The sequence below is a fragment of the Hevea brasiliensis genome, chromosome 18 (genome assembly GCF_030052815.1).
Source record: "Hevea brasiliensis isolate MT/VB/25A 57/8 chromosome 18, ASM3005281v1, whole genome shotgun sequence".
NCBI lineage: Eukaryota > Viridiplantae > Streptophyta > Magnoliopsida > Malpighiales > Euphorbiaceae > Hevea > Hevea brasiliensis.
Window position 1 is genome coordinate 47,865,001 of NC_079510.1, and position 11,132 is coordinate 47,876,132.

At 38.4% G+C, this 11,132-nt stretch overlaps 1 protein-coding gene and 1 long non-coding RNA gene across 2 annotated transcripts; both read right to left on the reverse strand.

Moving 5' to 3' along the window:
* Positions 1–4,425: 4,425 nt before the first annotated feature.
* LOC131175941 (uncharacterized) lies at positions 4,426–5,132 on the reverse strand. Its single transcript, XR_009146042.1, has 2 exons — positions 5,024–5,132; positions 4,426–4,900 (listed from the first exon to the last, which is right to left on the reverse strand). It is a non-coding gene; the product is annotated as an uncharacterized LOC131175941 (long non-coding RNA).
* Positions 5,133–5,324: 192 nt separating this feature from the next.
* LOC110634902 (putative disease resistance RPP13-like protein 1) lies at positions 5,325–10,838 on the reverse strand. Its single transcript, XM_058140751.1, has 3 exons — positions 5,870–10,838; positions 5,591–5,645; positions 5,325–5,416 (listed from the first exon to the last, which is right to left on the reverse strand). Exon 1 carries the CDS (start codon positions 10,118–10,120, stop codon positions 6,101–6,103), a length of 4,020 nt encoding a protein of 1,339 aa, XP_057996734.1. The 5' UTR covers positions 10,121–10,838; the 3' UTR covers positions 5,325–5,416; positions 5,591–5,645; positions 5,870–6,100.
* Positions 10,839–11,132: the final 294 nt, after the last annotated feature.

Genomic DNA, 11,132 nt, shown 5'->3' on the forward strand with positions numbered 1-11,132 from the left:
ATTTAAGGATTTTGACTTTTTACACTTGAATTGTCATGTGATATATTACATTGTCTAATTTTTTTATTTAATTAATTCCTCTCTTTCACTTGCTCTCTCTCTCTCCCCCTATCTCTCCCTCATCCTCTCTCTCTCTCTCTCTCTCTCTCTCTTGGAGAGAGAGAGAGAGAGAGAGAGAGAGAACAAGGGAGAAAGAGAGGAGAGAGAGAGAATGAGGGAGAGAGATAGAGACAAAAGGGAGAGAGAGATGAATTAAATAGAAAAAAAATTAGAAAATGTTACATGACACGTCACGTGACAATTCCGATGTAAAAAGTCAAAATTAAAAGTTTTGGATATAATTAGCAATCAAGTTAAAGGTTTAGATTTATCTTTATAAAAAGCTTAAAAAAAAAAAAAGGTTGTTAGTCTCCAACGCAAACGATTCAGATGCATTGAATTTGAATCAATTATTTGGGTGATGATGTGATTAATAAAGGATTGATACATTTCCACCCAAAAAAAAAAAAAAAAAGGATTCATACATGTTGGAGTTGCCAGCCAAGACACATCTTAGCAATTGCCCGAGGTTGGATCTCGTAAATTTAATTGTGATGCATCTTATGTTGCTTCTATAAGGCATCAGTTTATTGCTATTATTGCCAAGAATGAAGCTGGGCAAGTTGTGGATGGTTTGATCACTAAAGTGAGCTGCTCATCGGTTTTAGTTGCAGATGCAATAGCTTGGAGGTTGGCATTTTAAATGGCTCACAAGTTTGTTGGTTATGCTATCACTATGAAAACCAATTCAGATTTAGTTACGAAAATGGTGATTGGTTTTGATATTCCTCCTTGTGAAGTCTATCGTCATACATGATATGGCTCAATTGCATGCATATCCTTCATGGCGACTTGGATCAATTCCAAGAACAGTTAATTTGGTAGCACATTGGTTTGCCACACATGGCTCTATTCTTAGTTTAAATACCTTCAGTATTCAAGTATGCTGCCTCCGCTGCAACGCATTTTGTATAAGGAGGCTCAAACTGATATACATCATTTTGTTAATTAAGGGAGATACAATCACAATATACAACTCAACTCAACTAAGCCTTTATCCCAAAAATTTGGGGTCGGCTATATGGATTCGCTTTTTCCACTCTGAACGATTTTGGGTTAAATCCTCAGAAATGTGTAATGCTTCTAAGTCATGCTGTACTACTCTCCTCCAAGTCAATTTAGGTCTACCCCTTTTTTTCTTTCTATCCTCTAGCCTAATGTGCTCTACTTGTCTAACTGGAGCCTCCGTATGTCTACGCTTCACATGACCAAACCACCTCAATCTCCCTTCTCTCAACTTATCTTCAATTGGCACCACTCCTACCTTTTCTCTAATACTTTCATTACGGACTTTATCTAGTCTAGTATGGCCACTCATCCACCTTAACATTCTCATCTCTGCAACTCTTATCTTAGATGCATACGACTCTTTCAGTGCCCAACACTCACTACCATATAGCATAGCCGGTCGTATGGCTGTACGGTAAAATTTTCCTTTTAATTTATTGGGAATCTTACGATCACATAAAACTCCCGTGGCACGTCTCCACTTCAACCATCCGGCTTTAATCCTATGACTAACATCCTCCTCACATCCCCCATCTACTTGAAGGATGAGCCTAGATATTTAAAGTGATTACTTTGGGACAGTGCCACTCCATTCAAACTAACTCCTTCCCTATCACCGGTTTGGCCTTCACCGAACTTGCAATGCATGTATTCTCTTCGTTCTACTTAACTTAAAACCCTTTGACTCTAGAGTACTTCTCCAAAGTTCTAGCTTCCTATTGACTCCTTCTCGTGTCTCATCTATCGAACAATATCATCCGCAAACATCATGCACCAAGGAATACTCTCTTGTATATGTTTCAGTTCATCTAAAACTAATGTAAAAAGGTAAGGGCTTATGGCTGATCCTTGGTGTAATCCAATTGAGATCGGAAAATCTCTTGTGTCCCCTCCCACTGTGCGCACAATAGTAGTTGCTCCTTCATACATATCTTTCAATACTTGTATGTACCTAATAGATACCCTCTTTTGTTCTAATGCATTCCATAAGACCTCTCTTGGAACACTATCATAAGCCTTCTCCAAATCAATAAAAACCATGTGTAGATCTTTCTTCCCATCTCTATATTTCTCCATCAAGCTTCTAATGAGAAAGATCGCTTCCATCGTTGAGCGAGCAGGCATGAAACCAAATTGATTGAGAGAGATAGAAGTATCATGACGTGTCGATGCTCCACAACTCTCTCCCACAACTTCATAGTATGGCTCATGAGTTTAATTCCCCTATAGTTTGAGCAACTCTGTATGTCTACCTTATTTTTAAAAATAGGTACTAAAATACTCTTCCTCCATTCATCAGGCATTTTCTTTGAGTTTAGAATCTTATTAAATAATTTAGTTAACCATGCCACTCCCATATCTCCCAAATACTTCCACACTTCAATTGGTATTTCATCGGGTCCACAGGCTTTACCTACTTTCATTCTCTTAAGTGCTTCCTTTACTTCTAAAGATCTAATCCTTCTAGTATAATTTACATTCTTTTTATTGTTCTATAATATATATTCACGCTATTTCCATTTTGACTATTATTAAAGAGATCATTAAAATAATTTCTCCATCTTTCTTTAATGTCCTCATCTTTCACCAACACTTTTCCTTCTTTATCCTTAATGCACCTAACTTGATTGAGATCTTGACATTTCCTTTCTCTACTCCTTGCTAATCTATAAATATTTTTCTCCCCTTCTTTAGTTCCAAGTTTCTCATATAACTGTTCAAAGGCCTGTGCTCTTGCTTGGCTAACTGCCTTTTTTGCCTCTTTCTTTGCTATCTTGTACTGTTCATATGCCTCATTATTATCACATTTAGGTAATTTCTTATACCATTCCCTTTTTCTCTTCACTGCCTTTTGTACTTCCTCATTCCACCACCATCTCTCTTTTGAGGGTGGTCCATGTCCTTTAGACTCCCCAAGTACTTTTCTAGCTACTTCTCTAATCTTTGATGCCATCTGTATCCACATATCATTGGCCTCCATATCTAGCTTCCATACTTCGGACTCAAGAAGCTCATTTTTGAACTTCACTTGCTTTACTCCTTTGAACTCCCACCACTTTGTTCGAGCTACACTATTTCTTCTGACCTTACTTGAATTGTTCCTAAACTTGACATCCAAGACCACCAACCTATGTTGACTTGTTAAAGCCTCTCCTGGAATGACCTTGCAATCCTTGCATAGAGCTCTATTTGTCTTCCTGGTTAAGAGGAAGTCGATTTGGCTTCTATGTTGCCCACTTTTGAAAGTCACTAAATGTGACTCTCTTTTTATAAAGTAGGTATTTGCTAGTATTAAGTCGTATGCCATAGCAAAATCCAGGATACTTTTTCCCTCCTCATTTCGACTGCCAAAACCAAAACCTCCATGAACATTCTCATAACCTTGCCTATCACTTCCTACATGTCCATTCAAATCTCCACCAATGAAAACATTCTCTTCATTCGGTATGCTTTGCATTAAATCATCCATATCTTCCCAAAACCTTTGTTTACTCTCACTGTCTAGTCCTATTTGTGGGGCATAAGCACTAACTATATTTATTGTTTCTCCGTCTAGTACTAGCTTTACTAGTATAATTCTATCTCCTACTCTTTTCACAGCTACTACTGCGTCTTTCAATGTCCTGTCTATGATTATAACCACTCCTTTATTGTTTCTCTCATTTCCTGTAAAGCACAATTTGTACCTGAATTACCCACTTCCTTACTTTTCTCTCCTACCCATTTAGTCTCCTGAATGCAAGCAATATTCACCCTTCTCCTTTCCAAGGTATCCACAAGCTCCATTAATTTTCCTGTAAGTGATCCAACATTCCAAGTACCAACCCTGATCCTCTTCCTATCCTGATCCTTCCTAATTGGTCTCCTTCTATAATATCTTCTATTATTTTCTATGTCTATCTTGTGTTCTGTTCCACTATTTGTTCTATTATCTGTCCTATGGACTAACTTCTTTACCCACACCCGTCCATGATGTGGGAACCCTTGCTCACTTAATACCACACCCGGGCGCCGGCATGGCGCGTCGCTTTCGGTGAACGCCCTACACCCTTGCATATTTATCACTACACCCGGGCTCCGATGTAGCGCGTCGTTAGTAGAGGACGCCCCAACGTTTATATCATTTGAATCCATATCATAGGGCGTGACGAAATTTTTACGCTGGTTGTCACCTACCGCAACCCTCCTCCTTTATCCGGGCTTGGGACCGGCTAAGCGCAAACTACTTAGGCGGAGTTATACAATCACAGTATAGAAAAAGAGAAAATGGACACATAATTTACATGATTCAACCATATACAGACAAGACATTAGGCATGAACGAAAAATTCCAATATCATAGACAGAAAGTTACAACCTTTGTAAAATCTCCAAACAAAAATACTGATAGATTGACTAAAATCTTACATACTGCAAGTAAAGTTTACAATATTTATACTAATCTACACAAATCTCTCAAAATATTCAATTTGCATTGCATCATGGAATTTTCGGTCGAGTTGCAATTCGACCAAATAAAATCATATTTGAATAAAGTTGCATCATAACAAAATCATCAAAGATTGCTCCTCACTCCTCATTGGGCGAGCCAATAGAATCGACAAGACCCCAGTTGGTAAAGGTGCCTAAAATCTGCAGCTACAAAGGCCTGTAATGGTGCACTTGTGGAACGATTGTCACTCCTTGACCATGCATGAAGATGAAGAGGTTCAGAGTTCACATTTCACAGCTTGAGTAAAACTACGATTTATGATTTTAGAGTGCTCCTCTTCCTGAGTCCTTCATACACCGACTCAAGTCCATAGAACATAGGGTGATAATAAATTAGTTTGCTTTGACAAAGCCTCAAATTTTATAGAAAAAATGTAAATGATAGATCTAACAATAATAATAATAATAAGAATAGGATCTTTACCTGAGCCAGTATCTATGCCACAACATTACAGCAGTGACGGGACTGACCATGCCAAGGCGACATGTGTAGCTCTTCCATCAACAGTCAGGTAAATTGATACATGGTATGTTCTGATATTCAATTATTTAATCACAGATTCAGTTATGAATGTCAACGTACATAAGGGGATTTAAGTAAAGAACAGAACAGCATAAACACACAGAGAACAAAACATTGACCCCTCAACATGAACTGCAATTTTTTTTAGAAAATAAGGTGTTAGGTATATCAAAGATGCACTAATAGATGAAATAGAACTTGCCTTTACCACTAGAACCCTTAAGAAGCCTGTTTGCTATAGTAAACAGTGAATCACATCATGCTACACTCAGTGGTTCTCACTCTTTGTCAAGCCTGGTAAACAATGTTTCATATTCAGTAAATGACAGAATCAATTTATATTTCAAAAACATTTTCAAGGAACAATGTTGAGAAGAAAGAAAAGTACAATAAACTTATCAGATAAATAAAATAAGATCTGATACAGCGTTCATATTGCAATTGTTATGATGAGTAAAACACAGTTACCTGAACAAACTGGCTCCAGTATCCTTGGCGAGGATTGAATTTTTGTTGAGAGAACCTGATGGAGATAAAAATAAAATAAAATAAAATTGAGGTCCTACTCATGCCTTGTGCAACAGAAGTATCAATTTATGCTCATCTATAACAAGGGCAAAAACCTATGCAAATTTGACCGAATCCTATGTGATTTCGCAAAATTCTCATTTTAGTTAGATGCTTGACAATATTTTCACAACTTATGTGTTTTCCACACGGTATTCGCTAATAATCAACCCGACTTACCAGTGCCAGTGTTGAAAGATGAACTCAATGAGCGTCTAATGCATAAAGAAGGAAATTTTGTATCAGAACCCTGCTAGGAACAACCAAGAATGAATTACAAAAACATGGCATGAACATTCAAAGAAGACAGCAGTGAAGGGAAGACAGAGGGAAGGAAAAAAACTGAAATTGAGTTGCAATTGTCATGCCTTATCTTGCTGGATTGGACGGATGCAAGAAAAGAGAATCTGTCTAGCCTTTTATCTCACTGATGGTAACATTGTCGATTTCCACGAAGGGAATGTGAGAAATCTTGGGCCAATCTTCCCCATTCTCACGTTGACACCTTTGTTTCAGCATAGAACAACCAGAGATGATTAGAGAAGTAAGGGAAGAAGGCAGCCCCTCTACTGGCAAGGACTGTAACATAGGGCACTTCCAAATCTTCAATTCTCCAAGACAGGAGAGGTTTTGAAGTCCCCTATAGTCTAGAGACTTCAGATTTTGAAAATCCTTGATTTTAAGAGAGGTAAGAGTGCAAGGCAGCAGCATCTCATCTGGAAAGGATTCCACATCTTTATCCTTGCCAATAGTCAAGTTTAAAAGAGAATGGAGTCTCCGCAAACCCCATTGCATGCGACCAGCAATAAGTTTATTGCAACGTAGGACCGCAAGTGATTCTAATTTAGAGGGTAGACCCCCTGCTGGAAACGACACAAGTTCCTGGCAATTGAAGATCACCAGCTTCATAAGGCAAGGGAGGAGGGAGTGCATACTTCCTGGAAGCTCTTTCAAATTTGGGCAGTTCTTTATCGTCAGTTCTCTGAGAGAGATGAGGCATTGAAGGCCTTTAGAGTCTAAATATTTCAGATACTTATAACTTGAGATTGTGAGAGAGGTAACAGTAGAGGGCAGCAGTATCTCTTCTGGAAACGACTCCACTTCCTCAATCGTGCCAATAAGAAACTCCGACAGAGAGGGAAGCCTTGGTAAATCCCATCGCAAGCGGCTGTCAAAGAGTTTGTTACAGTGATGGATCCAAAGCAATTGTAACTTGGAAGGCAAACCCCCTTGTGGAAAGGACACAAGTTCTGCACAATGAGATAACCTCAAATCCACAAGAGAAGGAAGGAGGGAGTGCATAAGTTCTGGCAGGGACTTCAAATTTAAGCAATCCTTTAGCTCAAGCTTTGTCAAATTTGGGGCTGCTAATCCTCCTCCGGGAAAAGATAATAGACTTGGGCAGTTGGATATTACTAACGAGCTAAGACGTGTCGAGTCCCCCAAAGGTCCTCCAGAAGCAGAAAGGGATTCAAAATTTGCACATCCACTGATACTAAGTGTCTTTAACCTGGAAAAATGTTCTAATGGGAAGCACTTAAGTGCATTGCAGTTTCTGATTTCTATTTCATCTACATTAGTGGAAAGACCACCCATTTGCACCAGCAGAGGATCAAAAGGGTGGCATTGGAATCTTTCCACTTTCAGACGCTGCAACCCAGAAGACATTTTCCCAAACAAAAAATTACGATAGTCATCCACCAATTTAATTGAAAGAATAATTGGAGCCCTTGGAAGTGAAGCCCCAAGCTGCTGGCATCCCTGGATCTCAAGCATTGTTAATGAAGGAAGATTACTGGGTAAGGTATTGGTTAAGTTGGGACATTTTTTGATGGAAAGCTTTTGAAGAAGAGGGAAAGCTTCATCACCATAAGAAATCCACTCCCGCCATTGTGGCATGCTTTCGAACCTTAAAATTTCAAGGGATCCAAATGGCTTTTTCATGCTTGTGCTATTACCGTAGAACTCATCACCAATAGCTACTACTCCATCAAATGCTTTGATCGAAAGGATCTTCAGAGACACCAACTGCCCGAGTGGGGGTAAGAAGGAGCAGTATTTACATCCGTTTAGCTGCATGGTTGCCAAATTTGAGAAAGAAGAGTTTCCTACCCAAACTGGAAATCTTGTACCCCCATAACCAACAATTAGAAGACTCTCCACATTTCTATGAGGCTCTAGTTGCTCAAGAACATCTCTGTCATGCAGTGAATTATCAGTGTCACCATTCCATCTCAACTGCAGCTCCTCCAGGTGCTTCTTACCCTTCAAATTAGCTTGCAAAGCGTCGCTAGCATCCAGGACATTTTGAAGATTCCAAAACCCAAGCTTTCCCCTCAGATACTGAAGCTCTGCTAACTCTTTAATGCTAGAGCCACTGTGACTTCCCAAAACAAAATCGGTTAACTTTCTGAGCTTTGTTAGTTTCCCCATGTGTAGTGGCATCTCTTTCAAGCTTGTATCAGTAATTTCAAGATGACACAAGTTCATTAGCTTCCCCATGTTGGCTGGCAACTCAACTAGATCTTTGCACTTCATCAAGATTAAAGTTTGTAAATTGTACAAACTGCAGACAGATTCTGGTAATCTCTTAATAGGCGTTCCAGCAAAACTCAAATATCTTAAATGTTTGAACTTGCCAATTGAATCCGGTAGCACAACTACATTATCATAATGCGATAGAGATAGCACACGCAGTCGCAGAAGCATTGGCAGCAAATCATGCATTACCTCACTGTCAATCTCTTCAGAAATCGAATGACTTGACAAACTTACTGATAAGAATGCACGTAGCAACTTAGCTTCGTAGATGGTCTCAAACCTTTTCAAGGCATCATGCCTTGTTCTTAAATATGACAAATGACGAGTTTTTTGGGTAATCTTGCAGGAACTATCATCCTCTAATCTAACACAAAATTCTCCAAACACAAATTTGGCCAAGTCATTTATAAGGTCATGCATAACAAAATGCATCGGACTACGTCTTGATTGTTGAAAAAATGACCTCGACATAAGTTCCTGAAAGTATTCCTCACCTAACTCAATTGCCTCCTTATCTCCTATCGGCTGATCCAAAAATCCCTCTGCCATCCACAAGCAAATTAACTTCTCCTTTCGAATTTGATAATCCTTGGGCAATATTGCACAATAAGCAAAGCAACGCTTTAATTGGGAGGGGAGATAATGATAGCTCAACCTTAGAGCTGGAAGGATATTATCATTTGACAAATTCCACAAGCTACTCTTCAAGACCTTCTCCCATTCTTTAGCATTTTCTTTGGAGCGCAAGAGGCCAGCTAGTGCTTTTGCAGCTAAAGGTAGACCTTTGCATTTTCTCACTATTTCTCTACCGATTGGTTCTAAGTTTGAATATGAGCCGAAATTTCCATCAGTAAAAGCATGCTTTGCAAATAAAAACCAACAATCATCATCGCTCAGTTCCCTTAGATCATGAGTTGGAATTGTGCACATAATTGACGCTACATTTTGGTTGCGAGTTGTGACAACTATCCTACTTTCTCGTGCTCCAGCTTTGAGAGGTCTCCGTAAAATGTCCCAATCACCATACTTATCATTCCAAACATCATCTAAAACAAGCAAAAACTTTTTCCCTCTCAATCTTGTTTTCAGCTCAAGTTGAAGCTTATTCAAAGTGTTGGCGTCAGAAGTTTTTGAAGTTATCTCCTCAAAAATGTCTTTTGTTATTTTAAAAACATTGAATTCTTCTGAAACATAGACCCATGCTTTAAGATCAAACCATTCTTGTACTCTGCTATCATTGTAAACATGCTGAGCAAGGGTGGTTTTACCAATCCCACCCATGCCTACTATTGGAATCACTCCTAGGTCATTGACATTTGCATCATCAGATAATAGCAAGTCTATTAAAGTGTTCTTATCGCCATCCCTACCATAAAAACCATATTCATCCACCACAGAAGTTGTTGGTATTTTCTGCTGAAAAGGTTTTTCTTCTACACCCTCTTTCAAATTCAGACCTAGAGAATCCTTCTGTTTTAATAAAAATTCAAGTCTATCGAGTATATTTTCTAAATTGACTTCCATTTCCTTTCCAAATGGATCACGAAAAGCGAAAAAGTTCCGCACCTGATTTGCGATGGAATGAGACCCAGCTTCCAACTTTGATCGCAGAGCTTCATAAGCAATGCTATCCAACAGGTCATCAGCCTCGTAGACAGCATCTTTAAGTTCATCGAGCCACTGTTTCACAGTTAACTTGGCCATTTGCTTTTCCTCTGCATCATCAAGCAGTCCATTGACAGATATCATTGTGGTCTTCAGTTTCATAAGCAGTCCTTCATTGAGCTTTCGGCCCCTGAAGAAGTCCAAAACCTCGTGGGAAGCCATCCTGTCAAACAAAACCTGAAGAAAAGCAGAGATAACCGATCCTCCTACCAAAGCCCCAGCCATGGTTTCTCCAATCTGCAAAGGATGTGGTTGTGAACAGAAAACTGATCCAGGAAAGGCAACCAGAGGAAGAAGAGAAGGATAAAACTTAGGCTGGAAAAGTTGACGAACCTGCAATGGGAAAAATCGAACAGGGGAAAGCAACGAGGATGGTATTTTGGTTTTGGTGAAGTGGACAAAGAAAAGACAAAATGTCGCATGGTTTGCATCCAAAATCAGCCGGCAGTTAAACAGGGACGACAGAATTTTTAAGCGTTTGACTTGGCAAAAAAAAGAAAAAGGAAAAATTCAACCTCTTTCTCTATCTTCAACGTGAAATTCCAAATCCAGAAAACATCTTGCAAATATTAGAATTAACAAATGATTTCATTTAAATAAAGAAAAGAAAACTTCATCCTTAAACAAAAAGAGCAAATCTGCTTCTGCTAGACCTACTAGCCAGTAGTAAAAAAGTGCTTGCAATTTGGGAATGGCAATGAAAGCACAAAGTAATGCCCTGTCTCGCCAACATGGCTTGGAACGGGTTTGGGATCTCATCGTTGTTGTAGTTTGTTGACTTCAAGCAGTTCTGGGTGCACATGGTCCATCATTGGAATGATGGGCTACAGAAATACTTCCAACAAGTGTGTTGCAGACTTGAATTTTGCGAGGAAAAACTCGTAGTGGATACTGGATGGGGAGTGGGGTTGCGGGAGTTAAAGGCGTGTTGACTTCTCCCGGTAAAATCTTCAAACACATGAACTATACAATGTACAATAAATTAAGAAATATTTATTTTAGCATATAAATAGGTCAAATTAACTTATAAATTTTAAAAATAAATTTATTTATTTATAATAATTTTAAACTTATAAATTATATTTATAAATTAAAAATTATGTTAGGAAGACTTAACTTTTTATGTTAGTGTTTATAAATTATATATTTATAAATTAATTTAATTAAATATTTTATTATATTATTTTTATTAAATTTTTATCATAAATTTTATTTAATATATTTTAATCATTCTAAT